Here is an 18,862-nt window from a genome sequence, read left to right on the forward strand (position 1 = left end):
TAAAGTTTTTTAAAAGGTAAAATAGTAAAAAGACTATTCTCGTCTTCAACGCTTTGTGTCTAGGGGGAAAGTCTCAATGACTTTCAAATTTTTATTTTTTTTTAATTTGAGAAAGTGTAAAAACAGTAGACTTTCAACTGATATAAACTCTAGCAACAAGTTGTCGTACAAAGTTGATATTGAGAATATTCCGAACCAGAATAAAAAAGAAATAATACTAGGGTTCGTTGATATAGAAGGGGAGAGGGCATCATCAGCTAGTTTCTTGCTCAAATTCTTCACCTTCAGATTCCTCAGCATTATCAGCATCATCATCATCTGCATCATTGTCATACTCTTCTTTATCGTTATCAACAGTTGTTTTTCCAATCACAGCAAGGTTGCTATCATCCTTTCTAATTTCATTGCACTGCAAAAACTTAGTTATATCAATGATAGTTCAGCAAGATTAAGGAGAGAACGAAGAAAATATTGGTGGCATGAATGGATAGTAGTCGTTCTACCATGAGTTTATACACACACATGCAATAACATGCCTCTTAAATATGCCCAAAATGTTCCACATAAACAAGAAAGGCAATTATTACTATAAAAATTTGAAACCAACTTATACTTCAAAGAGCATTTGAAATCCACCCTCCAAGAATGTGAGCTGACGTAAAAGAATGTACATAGTCAAACTTTTCATGAAATCAAAAGCACCAAACAAGCAGGTGTTTTTGACAGAAAAAACTTGCAAAACACTGACCAATTAAAAAATGAAAATATTACTCCCATTCTCTGTTTGACAGTCTGCTTGATAATCTAAAGGTCACGAAAAAAAAAGCACCAAAGACAGCTATTAATTCACAATTTCTTAAATTCCCAAGCTCCAACATTGAGGGCTTCATTGCAGTCCTCTTTCAATGCCAACCCTTCTTCACACAAGACTTTCAAACTGAAAATCTTAAACTTCCATACTTCCACTTATCTCTCTCTTTTGCGTTGCAGATCATGTTGTTACAGCCCCAAAAATATGATCTCTCTTTTCCATCTTTCATAATGATTACATATTAAAGGTTTCAACATTTAGCATAAATGACTGCAGATGGGTCACCAGGCTGCCCCCTTTGGATTGTCCAGTATAAGGATTCTTCACTCATTCAAATAACAACTTTCGTGGGTCATCAATAAGTTAGATTAAATTAAAATGGCAATATAAAAAGATGCACAAACTATACCATGCCTTCTCGTTCCACTAATTCCATTCCAACACTATCCATTTTGGTTATCACACATGAAACCAAATGTAGATAGGATAAAGAGACCTTGTAGTGAGTGTGCTGCTAGACAATGTCAAAGAAGAAGAAAAATGATGGCATGGGACTACAATATTGCAAAATGTAGACTTGTACTTTCATAAGCAAATCACCTAGCGACAATCAGAATTTTGAAATTTCAATGCTTCAACAAAAGTCTCTTGCACATATCAAGTCACAACTCAAGATAAATCGAATATCTACCAATTGAATCTTTAAAACTGACCTCTTATAAAACAAAGGGTCCTCAAAGATTAAACTAAAAACCTCGTAATGGATCACTAAATTGTAAATTTCTCCATTTCAAGGAGCTGCATGGTCTAATACATTGATCAAACTAAAAGACCCACAACAACAAGAGATAGAAAAGCACAGAAAACTATGTTATTGCACAAATTATTAAATACATTAATCCTAACAAATCCGACCAAAGAAAAAATTGAAAGTTTTGATTTTGATGCTTCGACGAGAGAATACAATGGAAGATAATAAATGGGATGCTTTTCTTTTTGTTGAAAAACAGAAATTGAAAGAAAGAGACAGCGTAAAAGACCAGACCAAACCTTGTCTTCGAAATCGGATTCTTCCATGGCAAGGAGAAGCTCTTCGCTTTGAGGCTGAGGCCACTGTGAAGGTAGCAAATACGATGTTGGAATTGTCCTTGTTGAAACTGGGTACTGTGTCATGAAAGCTGGGAACTGTAACATTTTGAATTTTCTCTTTCCTCTATGGATTGTCTTTCTTGTTTCAAAGGACCCTGCTTTCTCAGCTGGACCTGGAGGAAGGAGGACGTGACATTGTTTAAATATTGGAATTTAATGGTATCCAAGTTTACTTTAATTATACTAATGCCCCTTTTATTCTTAGAATTACAACTAACCCCTCTCGAGTCTTTCCTTTACATTTTATTTTCCCGAGAACTGCTATTCTTTTTTTCTTTCCTTTTCTTTTCTTTTTCCCTGTTTTAGATCAGCTAAAGTGAAATTACATTCGGTTCTCTTAAGATTGGAAATGGAATGGAAACAATAGTTTAGTTTCAATTAATATTTTCTTTTTAAAAAATAAAACAAAAGAAATCCACTTATTATTTTATCAAAATTAAATCTACATATAACAACCTTAGCTAAAAGTGATGATTTTTCGTAATTAAAAATAAACTAATTTAAGAATTAGGTGCTCTATTGTGGGGACTACGAGTGAGTTCGGGATAGAAGTGTGATGAGATGTAGTTGAGTTTTTTTTATGAGAAAAAAAACAATAAAAAAAGATGTATTTTTTTACTTTTAGTGATGTGTTGTTTATGCTTTAAGGGGGTTGTCCTCTAAAAAAAACCAACCACACCTCAATCTCAAATACACACTAAATATCTATGCTCTAATCATGTGTTTCACTCTTGTATAAGACATTAGCTATGAACTTCTACTTTGTTAAGATGAGGTTGTGAAGCATCCAATCCAAAAGTCATACTCATACGGATTTGATGACTCTCTAACAAAAAAGAAATGGTAGCTTAGTAATTGGTTTCAGCATCCCACAGAGATACTTATACTTGCAGGGGCATGGTGATAGGGTATGATTTCAGGAGTATAATTTTATTGATGAATATCATATCTGATATGATCAAATTAGATATTGATTTTCAGCATACTCTTAAAGATACAAATACAATTGAATCTAATAGTAATCATGGCAGTATCGGTATAATCACACATATATAATTATCATTCCAGCTTTATTGTTGTCCTGATTGTATTTTTTTTTTAAGATTTCCTATTATATGATAGATGTATAATATCTTATCTAGCACTTATATTATAGATATTTTGATCTCAAATTGATGCAATCCAAACTACTTAAAGGATTTATTTCATCAGCTAATTAATTTTGGTAGCTAGAGATGTATTTTAAAAAAAAAAACATAGTTTTTTTTATCAAATCGTTGAATCAAGTTGAAATTTCACTAGAAGATTCTAGAGGCCTTGATTTATACTAGGATAGAATTTTAGGTAAGTTGGACTTCAAGAAGATCTTCTAACAAGGTATAGAAGATATTGTGCTAGAATTGTATTAATTTCCTAGTTGATATATGATTTTTTTTCTATTTTATTTAGAACTTTTTTATTATTTTTCAACATTGTTTAAGGTATTTTTACCTATTACAAATAGGATTATTTAACTCTTTTTATTACGCATTTTGATTTCAAAATAAGCTATTGTGTGATTGTGAGAGGATTCTCTTAATTTAGTTCTTCATTGAACTACTCTGACTTCTTGAAGAATTAACCAAGCTTCATGGAATTTTCCATACTACTTGTTTGAATCTCTTCATAGGAAATAAATGGGGGTTTGATTTCTATGGTCTTAATGTCTCGGTACATGCTATCATTATGTCAAACTCAATCACAATCCTGAATTTAGCTTTCTTGGGAATGGTTGATTTAACTCTAGGTTTCTAGATCTTTATATCCACGAGGTTCGCATAGTTATTATCAAAGTAAGGCTAAAAAATCAGATTATATCCTTTATCTTTTAAATTTCCATGTTATTTCATCATTGTCATCATCTAAAACCAAGTTGTGGCAAAGCTTACAAAAAGGCATATTAATTGTGATTTGGTTGTCTCTACAATATTTTTAAAAAAATGGAAGAAAGATCAACGAAATCGCACAAAAACAAAAGGTTGGGTTTAGGCAACAAAATTAGGGTTTTTCCACAAAACTTGGATTTAATAACTCAAATATGAAATTTTTTATTTTGGGATATCTTATTGTCATATCTTAAATTTTAGGTTGTTTAGGTATATTTTGTTTGGTTATGTATGCAAATTAGTAAATTATAGAAAAAAATCATAACAAGTAGTTTTGCATCAATATTTTTTTTCTTGATAATTTTAGCCAAGTAAAAAAAAAGAAATTATTGTCTTTGCTTAGTAGTTAATTAATTTTTGTTTCATTAGTCCTTTTTATTTTTGTAATTTTTTTCTTGTCTTCGTATCGTTCATATTTCGCACAAATTCATTTTGCGATTTTATATTTATAATTTTATATTAATAGTTTTCAATTCTTATTGATTTTCGAGTCTTTATATTATTTTAGATTGTGTTATTAAATGGTTTTTTTTTCTAATTTGTTGTAAATTAGTTTCTTAAAGAAGTGAAATTTTGAGATTGCATTGTAAAAGGTGAAAAAATAGCTTATTATAGTGAAAAATAGAAAATTTGTGTGAAACACGAAGGGAATGATATTTATTAAGTGTAAACACATGAGAGAGTATGTGAGGATATATTTCTCTTACTACCAAAATGATTTTTAGATTTTGACAATGTCAACCAAAAATAGATCATCACTGCCAAATGATAGGAATAATCTAAAGTGAGGTTATTTGGCTATGTAATAACAATTAGAGTTGATGAATATGAGGTTTGGAGAGGTGATGAATGAAATGGTTAGATTGAGAATCAAAATAGCTAACCTTCAAGATGGGCCAGACCATAGAGTTCCCGAGGGTAAAAGACCCATGAGATGAGTTGTTTCACTTCCATAGAAGTCTATAGTTGAAAATACAAATGAAGAGATTGGGAATTTTGATCGTAATTATCATGCTAGGTTTTAACAATATAGAAACAATAGGCATGAGAGAGTTTAAATACAAAGATATTTCAATCACATAAGAGATGAAGGAGAGGGTGGTTTTCGTAATGATTTAGATAGAAATTTAGGGAGTATTAAGATGAAGATCCTGGCTTTATCGAGCAAAAATGATAACAAAGAATACTTGGACTGGAAGAAGAAAGTATAGTTAATTTTTTATTTTCACCTATACTATGAGAAAAAAAGGTAATACTTGTTGTTATTGAGTTTAATGACTATGCTATTATTTGATGGGATTAAAATATTTTAGATGGAAGAATGAATGAAGAGATACTCATAAAGACTTGTTATAAGATGAAATCAATCATAAGAAAGGTTTGTTCTTGAACATTATTATAGAGAATTATTTCAAAAATTGCAAGGTTTTAAAAATATGAAGGATTACCATACTGAGATGGAGATTTTCATAATTAGAGCTAATATTATAGAGGATAAAGAGACTATAATGACAAGGTTTTTGAATGATTTGAATAAAAAGATAAATATTATGGTTGGGTTGTAACATTATGTTGAGATAGAGAATATGGATCACATGACTACCAAAGTAGAGAAGTAGTTGAAAATAAAGGATAGTACATGCCCATGAGGTAATTTAAGTTTATTTTCTACTTAAAGGTTAAATTATAGAGGAGAGAGCCCCAACAATAATGCATATAATAGGAAGCAAAACCAAACCACATATGACCATAAATAAAGATCCAGCCACTAATGTCCAAGGTAAAGTTAAAACTTTAATTAATCATAATTGTGGTATTAAGTGTTTTGGTGATAGACATAGTTTTATAATGTCCAAACAAAATAGTTATGATTATGAGAGAACATAAAGAGAGTGAATTTAAAAGTGAAAAATTCCAGTATTTAGTTGATAGAGAACTCTTGATGATTAGGAGATAACTTAATGTTCATATTAAAGATAATATTGTGGAGTAATAAACAGAGAAAATTTATTGCGATCCAAGCTACATAAAAAGATCCATTAGAAGTTTCAGTTGGGCCAATTATTAGGTCAAGGGCAAAGAAACTCAAAGATGTATTCAATTTACTTATTCAGAATATATGGGTCAAGGTGAATTTCAAGGAGACTATATCTTCAACAAGTGATAATCAGACCTTGATCAATTTAATCTATGTACAAAAGAGTATGATCCATCTACTTCATGGGCTAATGAATTTCTATAGTTAAAGGCTTATTTTTCCTAATGCATAGTTTTATGTTAACAAACATAATTTTTAATCCAGCTATTTGGTCAAGTTGAAATTTTATTAGAAGATTTAATGGGTTAATTAGTTTCCTGGTTGATTTAGAATTTTTTTTTCCTATTTTATTTAGAACTCTTTTAATTTTTTTAGCTTTATTTAAAATGTTTTTACCTGTTATGAATAGAGTTATTTAGCTTGTATATAAGTTTTTTTTGTACAGACTTTGATTTTAGAATAACCTTATTATATATCCATAAGAGAAATCTCATATTTTGATTCTTTATTAAACTACTTTGACTTATTAAAAAATTAACCAATCTTCATGACATCTTATATACTTCTTGTTTGTGTCTCATTTATAGGTGTTGGGTGAGAGTTGGTTACTTATAGTCTTGATGCCTTGGTACAGGTTTTTTTTATGTCAAACTTAATCATAAGCCTGAATTTAGCTTCCTTTTTTATGAACAATTGATTAAACTGTGGATTTCTAGATTTTTATATTTATATAGTTCCCATTAGTTAAAATCAAAGAAAGGCTCTAAAATCATGTTATATCCCTTTAACTTTTAGTTTCTATGTTATTTTTCATAAACTTGTTATGGCAACAATTAAAAGAAAGGTATATTAATTGCAATCTGACTGTCTACAATTCAAACAAGAGAGAGATCAAAGAAATCACACAAAGATAAAATGTAGGGTTTTAAGCTGTAAAATTAAGGGTTTTTCCACAAAAATTGGATTCGACAACTCAAATATAAAATTTTTTATTCTTGGGATATATCATTATCATATCTTAACTTTCGAGGTTATTTAAGTATATTTATAAGGTTATTTTTTAAAATTATATTTTTTTATAACATGTTGTTTTGTGTTAATATTTGCCTTTTTTTATAGTTCCAGCTAAGTAAGAAAAAACTAATGTCTTTACTTAATTAGGTGGGTTATTTAAGTCCTATTTATTAGTCCTTTTATTTTCATATTTTTTTTTGTGTCTTTGTATCTTTCATATTTTGAACGAATTTGTTTTTCTTTTTGTGATTTCATACTCATAATTTTACCTTGATAATTTTTAGTTTTTATTGTTTCTTAAGTTTTTATATTATTTTGGATTGCACTATCAAATGGTTACTTTTTCTGATTTTTTTTATAATTAGTTCCTTAAAGAACTGATTAATTTAGATTGAGTGATAAAAGCTGAAATGTGAGCTTATTATAGTGACAAACTTAATATTTATGTGAAACACGAGGGGAGTGACATCTACTGAGTGTAAACTCATGAGGGAGTGAGTGAAGATATATTTCACTTGCTACCAACATGATTTTTAGATCTTGATAATGTTAACCAAAAGTGGATCATCACTACCAAATGATAGGAATAATTCAAAATGAGATTATTTGACTATGCAATAACAGTTAGAGTTGATGAAAATGAGGTTTGAAGAGATTATAAATGGAATGGCTAGATTAAAAACCAAAGTAGCTAGCTCCCGAGGGTATAAAGCATGTGAGACGAGCTATTTCACCTTAAGAGAAATCTATAACTAAAAATATAGATGAGGAGATTAATGATTTTGATCATGAATATGACATTAGGTTTTGGCACTGCAAGACCCGCATACATGAGGGATTTTAGCCATATGATTATTTCGGTCATAAAAAAGAAGATAAGAAGGATGGTTTTTGTAATATTGAGTATCTAGTTGATAAAGAGGTTGTGATGATTAGAAGATCACTAATGTTCAGATTAAGGATAATGATGTGAAACAATAAAGAAAAAACATCTTTCATAATAGATACTATATAAGTAACAAGCTATATATGTAGTATGATTATTGATAGAGCAAGTTGTGTTAATATATATCATTGGTGTTACACTTGTTAGATAATTGAATCTAAACACTATTAAGCACAAAATATCTTATAGACTCTAATGGTTGAATGGATATGGAGAAGTAAGAGTTACTAAACATGTTTTGATTTTTTTTTACTGGAAAGTATGAGGATGATGAATTATATGATGTGATCTTTATGAATGCTACTTATTTTCTATTGGTATATCCTCGGCAATTTAATAGAAAAGCCAAGCATGATGAATTTAAGAACAAATATTCTCTTGAAAAGAATAAGAAAATTTTATATTTATACCATTATCATCTTTAAAAGGTTTATGAAGATTAATTAAGACTTAGGAAGGAAGGTGAAGTCAAAAGTTCAGTGTAACCATGTCAAGATATGAGGAAGAGTAAAAATAATGGGAGCAATGAGAAAAAGATTTAGGCCAAGATAGAAAAAAAAAATAGAAATTTAATCGAGAAATAAGAGAAGAAATAAAGGGTGAGAAAAGAAGAGTGTGGAAAAAAGAGAGTTAATTTTTATGTAAAAATAAATGAGATCAAGAATGCTTATTTTTTTATATATACCAATGGTTTTACTTGTATATAAGGAGACACACTTTAACACTAATGAACTTGATCCTTGTATTCATAGTGTTAATGTTTCTTTATTGCAAGATTATAATGATATTCTCCCTGACGAGGCTCATAGTAGGCATATGCCAAGTGGGTTGAGTTCATAAAAATGTTCTTATATATTATAAAGTATAAGTAAGATAAGGAAAATATGATGATGCATTAACACTAAGGTATGTTATACTTTCAAATTTAAGTGCTAGATTATCAGGGTTTTAGCATGTGAAATATTTATACATTGATGATGATGATATCAGCCAAGTATAGAAAGCATGTAAGAATTAACATTTGATAATTTTTTTTGGGTTGATGGTTTTTTATTTAAAGAAAAAAATATTGTGTGTGTCTAATTGTTCCATGCATGAATTTCTTATTCATAAAGCTCATGTGGGCGATTTAATGAGATATTTTGGAGTTGTTGAGACTTTAGATATTTTACATGAGCACTTTTATTAACCTAAGATAAAAAAAAAAGATGTTCAAAGAATTTGTAATAGGTGTATAACATGTAGACAATATAAGACTAAAGTTTTACCTCATAGTTTGTATACTCCTTTACAAGTACCTAAGGAACCTTGAATTGATATATCTATGGATTTTATTTGAGGTTTATCTAGATTAAAATAGAGTATGTATTCTATTTTTGTAGTTTCAAATAAGGTTTTTAAGATGGAACATTTTATATTTTGTTATCAAATTGATGATGCAGCTAATGTAATATATTTATTCTTTAAAGAGATAGTTCAATTTTACAGGGTTCCTATAAGTATTGTTTTTTATAATGATGTTAAAATTTTTAGCTATTTTGAAAGGTTTTATAGAATAAGTTAGGATCAAAATTATTATTATCTACTACTTGTCATCCACATACAAATGGTTATATTAAAGTAGTTAATAAGACCTCGACTACATTGTTAAGAACTATCATTCAAAAGAATTTAAAGAATTAGAAAGTTTGTATGTTGTTTATTGAATTTATATATAATAAGAGTGTATATTTTGCTATTAATTATTCACATTTTAAAATTGTTTATGACTTTAATCATTTAAATCATTTGCATTTGATTCCTCTACTTGTTGATAAAAGGGTTAGTCTTGATGACAATAAAAAAAACATATGTACTGAAGGCTTTTAATGAGAGTATATGACAACAAATACAAAAAGAAGAAGAATGAGTAATATGAATCCAAAGCTAACAAAGGCGGAAAAAGAATTATCTTTGAACCAAGTGATTAGGTTTGGATGTATATACGTAAGGAGAGATTTTTTAAACGTAGAAGATCTATGTTGATGCTAAGAGGAGATTGATCATTTCAAATCGTTGAAAGAAATAATAACAATACCTACAAAGCAAATCTACCATGTGAGGATGGTGTTAATATACTCCTTTTAATGTTTCTAATCTCTCTTTGTTTTGTGGAGGTGACAATTTAAAATTGAATCCTTTATAAGTTTCATATGGGCTAATTGTTAGGTCAATGGTAAAGAAGCTCAAATATGCATTCAATGAGCTTATTCAGAGTATTTAGGTCAATGTGAATTTTAAAAAGGCTGTATTTTCAACAAATAATGATCAAACCTTAATCAATTTAATCTATGTACAAAAGGGGCATGATCCATATACTTCATAGGCTAATTAATTTTGACAATTAAAGACTTATTTATTCTTATGCACATTTTTACTCTAATAAACATAATTTTTTATTCGATCATTGATTTGGAACTTGAACTAGAAAATTTCAATGACTTTATTTTTATATTAGGTTAAAATTTTAGGTCAATCGTACATCGAAAAGGCCTTGCGATGAGATTTAAAAGATACTGTGTGAGAATTGTATATTTTTTTTTCTATTTCACTTAAAACTCTTGTATTATTTTTTCAATATCATTACATGGTATAAATAAGATCATTTAGCTTGTAATTAAGGTTTTTTTTTATTATGTGATTGTAAGAGGATTCTTTTAATTTGACATTTCATTAAATTACTCTGACTAATCGAAGAATTAATCAAGCTTCTTGGAGTTTTTCATACTACTTATTCGCTTCTCTTTATAAACGTTAGGTGAGAGTTCAATTTGTATATTCTTTGTATTTTGATATAAATTATTATTATGTCATCTTCAATCACAAGTCTGAATTTAGCTTTTTTTAAGAAAATTGATTTTATTATATGTTTTTAAATCTTTATATTCTAAAATTTTATTTTCATAAGTTTCGCATCACAAATGCTTGGTATAAATTCATTTTCTGCGAGCAATGAAAACAAAGCCTCTTGGCACAATATTCTACTTTATCTGTCTACTCTCTTCTCTTAGAAGACATCCAAGTACATCCTCCGTCACTATCATTTGTGGGTACTCCTCTGGTCATAGTTCTGCGTAAGGGTAGAGGTATTGATGCAAGGCGTTGGGAAGAATCATAGGATGAAGAAGGTTTTGCTAAAATACTACGTTCAATCATCTGTTTCGTTCAGTACTGTCGCCAGTAGGTTCAGTCAGATCAATGATTTTTGTTCAGGACGCTTGGCTCGAAATGGTACATTTCCTTTAATGGAGCTGATATGATTCCTGAGCATAAAGCATAAATTGCTGAAGAACAGCATAAAGATTCAGAAAAAGGGTCCATCATGCCTGAAGATTATGGATGCTTTCTGGATGCTGAAGAAGTAAGGACGTGCAAGATTTTCTCTGCTGAACTTCCTATTAGTGTAAACAATCAATTCCTGTCCCATTCACCTCTCCATTTCACTTATAACTAATTCAATCAAGTAGTGGAGTGTTTAATCAGAAATTTTTCTGAAGGAGTTGTTACTTCTCATATTACATTTGATTATATTGTAAACTACGAGTGAGCCATGTATGAGGACTCTTTATGTATAGTATATCTGATCTGATGGCTATGACATGACATTCAAGTATTGTTTGTATGATATTTAGCCACTAATAAATTAAACAAGCATGATCTCGGGAAAGCAAGAGATAATGATGTGTATAATTTGCTTAGCTACTTGTAAAACTGTTGCTGAAAGCTCTGGTGATGCTGACATGTGATCACCTAGTTAAAAAACAACTTGTTCTAACAAAGAATCACTCGAGACATAGCTGAGAAATTCACACAAGGAGTGAAGGAGATTTTCGAATTCGTAGAGAGAGAGATACGTTTTGCAAATCACGATTCCATTCGACGGCCTGCAGGTACTATAATTATGAATATTTGATTCGCTCTTCAGAAAGCATATACATGGCTTCTTTGTTCATTTTCTTCTCCAAGATCAAATTCATGTTTTCGGGAAAGTAAGAGAAAAAAACCATTCAATTATTAAGAATTTGTTAAAAAGTTCTTGATGATTTGTGAGAGCAATGACATAGATAGTTTGAAATCTGCAACAAGAACTTCGAATTTGGGCCCTGTCTAAAGACTTCATGAGTGTATGACAACATGATTTAGGCTAGAAAAAGGTGATAATGAAATTAAAATCTTAACCGATCCAGACAATATTTACTGATGAAACCATAAAACAAGAATAAAAAGTAAAAATCTTAAATTCTCAAACCAATATTCTAAAAGCAATTAATCATAACTTGAATGCCCATGCATTATCCTTGCGAATTTCTTCCTCTTCCTCTGGGGTAAAATCATTCTTGATATTGAAGAGTTTGCGAATTTCCTCAGGTTGCTTCCCTTTGATCATGTCTGCAACTTTCTGTAGAAGTTGGCCAAGCAAAACTTCAACGCTGAGATAGTTTGAAGCCAGCAGAAGATCATAGAGAGAATCTGTGTCAACATCAACAAAATCAGCATCCCACTTCTCAAGCTCATCCTTTGATGCATCGCTCGCATGCTTCTTCAACCACTCTACAATCTTGGCTAGGGTTTTCTTTTCTACATTGAAGAGTGGAATCGCATCATCAGTACTATAGCCATCTTCAACCATGCTCTTGATGATCCCAGATTGTAAGGCAGCCTTTTCTTCCACCTCAAAAACTTCATTGTCACTGGTTTTCAACTTCAAGACCTTCGTTGCAGTCTCTGATGATGCCATAGCGTATTAATATTAGTCTCTGTTAAGAGATTTGCAGAGAATGAATGATTGAGGAAATTGCAAAAGAATCGTCAAGGGATTAGGTTTTATTTATAGGATATTTAGGGAGTTTTATCCCTCTCGGACGAGGATATTCAACGGCTTGCACGCATTTAGTGCTTCTTGTAAATTGATCGCTGGACAATTTTTTAAACAAAAAAAACTAATGTTCAGGTAAAAAAAAAAAAAAAAAAAATATTTATAATAAATATGTAAAAATATTAATTAGAGTTAAGTCAACATGAAATATTTTATTAAATTTACAGTCTGAATTATGATTGAAATAACTTGATTAAAATTAAAAAATAACTATAAATCTTTTTTAAAAAATTATGTTAACTTTTTTAAATTTATGAACAAGTCATTAAATTCAAAGAATTCAATTTAAAAGAATCACGAAGTTCAATTCTAAAATAAATAAATATTAAATAATAAAATTGAAAGGGAAAAAAATCTAATCATACAAAAAAAATTAAAAATAACAATTCAAAAAATAAAGATCAAGATTACTATAATCACTATTATTAATAAGTAATATCATTATTATTATTATTATCATTAAAACTATTATTATTATTATTATTATTATAATTATTATTATTAGTAGTAGTAGTAGTAATACAACCACAATAATTGCTAATATTATCATTATTAGTAATAATAGCAGTATTTCTATTAATATTATTATTATTTTAACAATTAACACTATTATTATTATTATTATCACCACTACTACTATTGTTATCTGTTAATTTTTTAGTAATAATTTTAGCATTTGAACATTTGTTTTTATTAAAAATAGGCATCAATGCTAGTAAAATTTAAACAAGCTAAAAACTTAAAAAGAAAAAATACATAAAAAACAAAATAAAAAAATAAAAAAGAGAAAAATAAAAACAAAAGAGAAAACATGATAAAAAATTTATAAACCTAAAACCATAAACATAAATACAAGAAAATCATAAAGCTAAAATTTAACAAAATTAAAAATTTATATTTATATTTTTTAAAAAATAAGTAAGTAGAATAAATGTTTAAAACTCAAAAATAAAAAAAAATGTTTTTTTCCGTGTTTGAGTCAAGAATTGGATGTTGTTTTTTGAAGTATTTTTTACTTGAAAATATATTAAAATAATAATTTTTTATTTTTTAAATTTATTTTTGAAGTTAATATATTAAAATAATCTAAAAATATTAAAAATATATTAATTTTAAAAAAATCAAATTTTAATTAAAAGCAGCTCAATATTAGTTTCAAACTTTGGTATTTGAATTGTAGACCCCACACGTTCGCTAAAAAAAATAAACCATCAACACCACCGTTTTAGGTTTTCGGTAGCGTTTCACTGATACACATAACATAAACCCTAAACCTCCAAAGTCCCGCATACTTCATTCTATCTTTTTATAGCATAATTTCATACTGTAATTTAGAAGAGGAAGAGAGATGCAGCACGATGAGGTCATATGGCAAGTTATCAGACACAATCACTGCAGTTTTATGGCCAAGTAAGACCTTTTTTTTATTTTTTAGCATATAATAATGTTTTGAATCTGTTTAAATTATAATTAATTGTAATTTTGTTTTGTTTTGTTTTTTTGTTGTAGAATCACAACTGGAAATTTTTGTAGAAACCCATATAACATTACTGGGGTTTGTAATCGTAGCTCTTGCCCTCTTGCTAATAGTCGCTATGCAACTATCCGTGATCATGATGGTATGTTTTTATTCTTTATATTTTATTTTTTAGTTTTCTCAAACTGGGTTTTGTTTGCTGGGAAGAAATGTTGGGCAAGATGAGTGAATGTGAATAAATGTTTGCTTTTTGTGGTGAAAATTACTGGGCTTTCATGCTTATAATTGGAATATAATTATAAATAGCAAATGGTTTCTTAATGAGGATTGAATTAGTTCTAGTCAATTGCTCTGTTCTGATTCGGGATTGAATCCTTAGTTGGTTTATAGAGCCATTTAAAAGGGATTTTAAGGTTCTTGCGGAGGTTTTGATCTTATATGTAGCTTATCATTGGTTGGTTAGATATATTATTGCGTCTTGTAATGTGATTTATTTAGATATCTATCTAATTTTGGGTTCTTGTTTGTTACAAATTAATAATCTTGTCTATTACTTAGATTTGTTTTCCAGAATTTGATGATTAATTTGCTTTTGACAATTGCGCTGTGTGTCATTCTGCACAGGTGTCTTTTATTTATATATGAAGACCATTGAGAGAGCTCATAAACCCAATGAGTTATGGGAAAGAGTAAAGTTGCCAAGAAACTACGAGAAGGCACTTGAAATCATAGACAAGCATCTGGTATTCCATTTTTTCTTACATTCTGATGTTGGTTGTGTGTATTTTTTTTTAACCAAAAATTATTTTTAATTACTTTTTATTGTTGATCTGTAAATTCCTTGGAACTTGAAGATGTACTGGCCGAAGTTTCTTGTGCACAAAGCTAAACAGCGCCTGACAAAAATGACTCAGATGCGTATACGTATGAGGAAGCTTGCTTTGAAAACAAGGTTTTGCAACTGCCTTTCATTTGTTCTAATTTATTTTGTGTAACTTCTTATGGTTCTAAATATTTTGCTGCATCTACTGTAGGATATTTCATTATAATTGGTGGTGATGATGTTTATTAACAAACTAAATTTGCAAGCTTCTTTTCCGTTTTTTTTTCTTTTGTTTTTGGTACATTTTATTTGTCATATTCAAGTTTACTCAGACTGATTCGTTAAATTGCCACATAGCTTCTTGCAGGGCTTGGCTCATTTTTAACTATCACATCACATTTAGTTTCTGGCCTCCTTATGTCTATAATACTCGACTTTGTAAGGCCTGGTGACTAGTTTCTGTCTATTATTTCTTTGGCAGCATGATAGTAGTCTTTCACAGGTGGGTTTAATGTTGGAAATTGAAAAGAGAAACATTGTTCAGAGTGAAAATTGTATGATTGGGTGTGGTTATAGTCTTTTATCTGCAGTAAAGATGTTTAACACGCTGATGTGAACAAATTCTTAACTGTTGAGATGGAGATATTAAGACACTTTTTTCAACAAGATTACTGTCAACATGTCTCTAACCAAGATTGTAAGTTGATAATATGTGGAATTTTTGGTATTTCCCTGTAATTTTATGGTTATTATACCATTTGATTTAATTTCCATTTCCAGTTTTCTTTTTGATCTACCCACATATTGAATTCCTCTTGTTTCCCACCATGTTGGAAATCCATGGATCTTGTTTACTTCTTCAGTATATTTTGCTTTAATTTTTGTTGCTAGGGAAAAGATAATGACTACACCCAGAAAAGAGATAAAAAGAGAGTCTAGAAGGGAGAAAAAGGCTGAAACAGCTGCTGAACTGGACAAGGTTAAGATTCCTTCCTTTTAATATATTTGTCTCAACTGTGTTGTGGATCAATGTTAGTCCTAACTAGTACTTTCAACAGAGTATTGAGAAAGAGTTGCTTGAACGACTCAATGGAGGACTTTATGGTGACATACATAATATTCTGCCAGAACATTTCAACAAAATTCTTGATGAAAATGAACTACATGCTGTTAGTGAAGATGAAGAATATGAAGAGGTATGTTTTCTGGTAATATTAAGTAGTTAATCTTGTGTAATACACGAAGGGCTTTTCTGTTTTGTATATTGAGGAATTTTGTGAATCAGCAGGAACCTGAAATAGAATATGTTCAAGGCTATGATGATCTTGAAGAGGAAGATGATATAGAAGATTTTGGTGGTTTTGCAATCGACAAGTCTCTCAAGAATAATGGTAAAGTCTTTGTTTCTTTGTTGCACATCCTTTGTTTATAAAGGACCTAGTGTGGTTTGGATTTCTAATGTAATCTTTCTCAGTTACTTGGTTATCACTGCCACGATTGCGTGCACATTGTTTCCCCTACTTGCTATATGATAACTGTATTCCATTTATATGGATTATGTTTGAAGTTGCTTGTGAATAGATGCTAATAACTATGACAATCATTGGTAGAAGAAATGTGAAGGTTTGATGTGGTCATTGATTTGTTGTTTTTTTCTGGAAAACAAGATTCAGATATACCTGAGCATGTGATGTTATTATGACAATGCTTGTCATCTCAATCCGTGATTAACAGGCTTCAAACTTCAATATGCCTATATATACATGAGGCAAATTGTTCATGTTTGAAAGATGTTTATGAAATTTTATACAGATGATGCATCTGAGGATGAAGAAGAGATGGACTCAGTTGATGGTAAGAGGGTTAAAAGAAGATCAGAGTCTGCTCATCAAAAGATGAAGGAAGATGAACGTAGAAAGTTGAAAAAGAAAGCAAAGGTTCTGGTTGAGGTCAGTGATCAACCCCTTCTTTTAGATAATTTTCTTTTAAATGGAATGGTGAACTCCAATTCAAAATGTGTTTGATATGTAAAGTTTGAAATCTGTGATTGGCATGACATGCAAGTTACTTGTGGTCAAAACATAAATGGAACTTTTGAAATGTCACTGATCTCCATGCTGTTTGTAAACTGTATCATCTTGTGCTAAGCAATTGCATCTCTGGTTTTGAGCAAACGTTGCTCCTCAATTTTAAATCAGGGTTAGTTTTAGCTCCAAAACTCTAATCGGGTGGGTCAATTGTTTGCCTTTTCATGTTTCCAGCAACAGATAAATATGTGCACTTTACCATATTTTTCCGTGCTTTGTATCAGGTCGAGCATGAAGATGCTTCTGAAAGGCAGAGGGCGACCTTTTGAGAGGGTTTTAACATGCTTTTTAATTAAGCGGTTGACATCTGCGTGTAAAATTGTTCTTTACATCAATTTTTGTAAGTTAGGTTTCACAGATAGGAAGTTAATCTCTATGGAGGGATCTAGAGTCTGAAGATGCAGTAGGCCATGATGTGATATTATCTTTAACTCTCTTCTGTTTCCTTTCTTGTTTTTTCCTTTTTCCTTTCTTTTTTACCTCTCGTCTGAAGATTTTAGTTGCCTTGACAGTCACTTAAATGGTGAAATGATGCAAGGAAACAATTAGGGGTTCTCTTTGAATGTATTTTTAATAACTTTGATTGAAGTTTAGTGGTTTTTTTTTTAAAAAAAAAAGGTTGATTCTTGAATGTTGATGAACTATCTTGAGGATGGCATATCTAGTTTGGCCGAAACTACTAGTTAATTTTGAGGGATGATCTTCCTATATGTGCGCATTTTCTTTCTCTTAAAAAAAATTAAAAAGCTCGTGCCCAACCTAGCAACGCTGTCCGTCAGGGCTAGGATATTGGATGTGAAGGAGAAATGATAGGTTGAGCTTGGTAAAGTTTATAGATTTCATTATTAGAATTTTCATCTGCTACAGCAGTTATGGTATCAGGAGTGATTTTATCCGTGAGTGAGAATAAGGATTTAATTTCAGAGTTTTTTTTTGGGGACAGGTTTTTGCAAAGTGAGTCATTCAAGGAGTGAGAAACTTACTATCACTCTAGTGAGAAACTTATTATCACTCTACTTTCAAGAAAATCTTAACTGTAAAATATAACATTTAAAAATTTGAGTTCCACCTAACATAAATCAGCATTTTATTATTTTATTTTAAGTATTTTATTTTATTTTATTTTAAGAAATGAAGTAGAAGTTGGAACTCAAAAAAGTATTTTGAAGGAAAACGCGAAACTTACCTGGACTGCAAATCATTAATCGGTATCTAATTCAAGAATTAGCTGTAACTATTTTTTTTATTTTAGCGGAATAGATTATTTTTTTGTAACCTTATAAAATATATAAAAATATTATGAGGTTAAAAGTTTGATATATAACAAATGAGGATTTTTTTAAAATATTGAGATAATGAGATATTGAGATACTGAAAGATATTTTTTTAAAAAAAATTGAGATGTTTACACATTAGATTGACTAGAATCAACTATTTTTAACTTGTGAAACTTTTGATATGGAACATGAGTCCATGATAACATCATAGAATCCAAATCAAAATAAATTAAGAATCTTAATTCAAATTAACAAAGTATTGAAGGCCTTAAATGAAAAAAAATATTTAAAAAAATAAAAAAAAAATAACTCGAGCAAACCTAGAGCAATGTCTCGTGCTATGATGCGGCCTGGACTAGTATTTTTAAAGAAAAAAGAAAAATCCAAGACTCAGGTAATT

The 18,862-nt window shown here is 29.7% G+C and overlaps 3 protein-coding genes across 3 annotated transcripts; 1 reads left to right on the top strand and 2 right to left on the bottom strand.

Moving 5' to 3' along the window:
* Positions 1-115: 115 nt before the first annotated feature.
* On the bottom strand, positions 116-2,094 carry LOC133678330 (uncharacterized). The gene is made up of 2 exons (XM_062100623.1): positions 1,862-2,094; positions 116-409 (listed from the first exon to the last, which is right to left on the bottom strand). Exons 1-2 carry the CDS (start codon positions 2,003-2,005, stop codon positions 254-256), a joined length of 300 nt encoding a protein of 99 aa, XP_061956607.1. The 5' UTR covers positions 2,006-2,094; the 3' UTR covers positions 116-253.
* Positions 2,095-12,060: 9,966 nt separating this feature from the next.
* LOC133678192 (SKP1-like protein 1) lies at positions 12,061-12,766 on the bottom strand. The gene has a single exon (XM_062100425.1). It carries the CDS (start codon positions 12,658-12,660, stop codon positions 12,193-12,195), a length of 468 nt encoding a protein of 155 aa, XP_061956409.1. The 5' UTR covers positions 12,661-12,766; the 3' UTR covers positions 12,061-12,192.
* Positions 12,767-14,004: 1,238 nt separating this feature from the next.
* LOC133678191 (uncharacterized) lies at positions 14,005-17,773 on the top strand. Its single transcript, XM_062100424.1, has 9 exons — positions 14,005-14,208; positions 14,308-14,417; positions 14,900-15,018; positions 15,130-15,227; positions 15,990-16,077; positions 16,157-16,294; positions 16,387-16,489; positions 16,911-17,047; positions 17,410-17,773. The coding sequence occupies exons 1-9, from the start codon at positions 14,147-14,149 to the stop codon at positions 17,452-17,454; spliced, it is 900 nt and encodes a 299-aa protein (XP_061956408.1). The 5' UTR covers positions 14,005-14,146; the 3' UTR covers positions 17,455-17,773.
* The last annotated feature ends 1,089 nt before the right edge of the window (positions 17,774-18,862 follow it).

The sequence above is a fragment of the Populus nigra genome, chromosome 18 (assembly GCF_951802175.1).
Source record: "Populus nigra chromosome 18, ddPopNigr1.1, whole genome shotgun sequence".
Classification (NCBI taxonomy): Eukaryota; Viridiplantae; Streptophyta; class Magnoliopsida; order Malpighiales; family Salicaceae; genus Populus; species Populus nigra.

Bases quoted from the DNA above. Each gene is read 5' to 3' on its own strand.
- LOC133678192 (XM_062100425.1), bottom strand. From the start codon at position 12,660: ATGGCATCATCAGAGACTGCAACGAAGGTCTTGAAGTTGAAAACCAGT.
- LOC133678191 (XM_062100424.1), top strand. From the start codon at position 14,147: ATGCAGCACGATGAGGTCATATGGCAAGTTATCAGACACAATCACTGC. The intron at 14,209-14,307 runs GTAAGACCTTTT...TTTTTGTTGTAG, and splicing joins CACTGCAGTTTTATGGCCAA to AATCACAACTGGAAATTTTT. The intron at 16,490-16,910 runs GTAAAGTCTTTG...AATTTTATACAG, and splicing joins CAAGTCTCTCAAGAATAATG to ATGATGCATCTGAGGATGAA.
- LOC133678330 (XM_062100623.1), bottom strand. From the start codon at position 2,005: ATGTTACAGTTCCCAGCTTTCATGACACAGTACCCAGTTTCAACAAGG. The intron at 410-1,861 runs GTTTGGTCTGGT...AAGTTTTTGCAG, and splicing joins AATCCGATTTCGAAGACAAG to TGCAATGAAATTAGAAAGGA.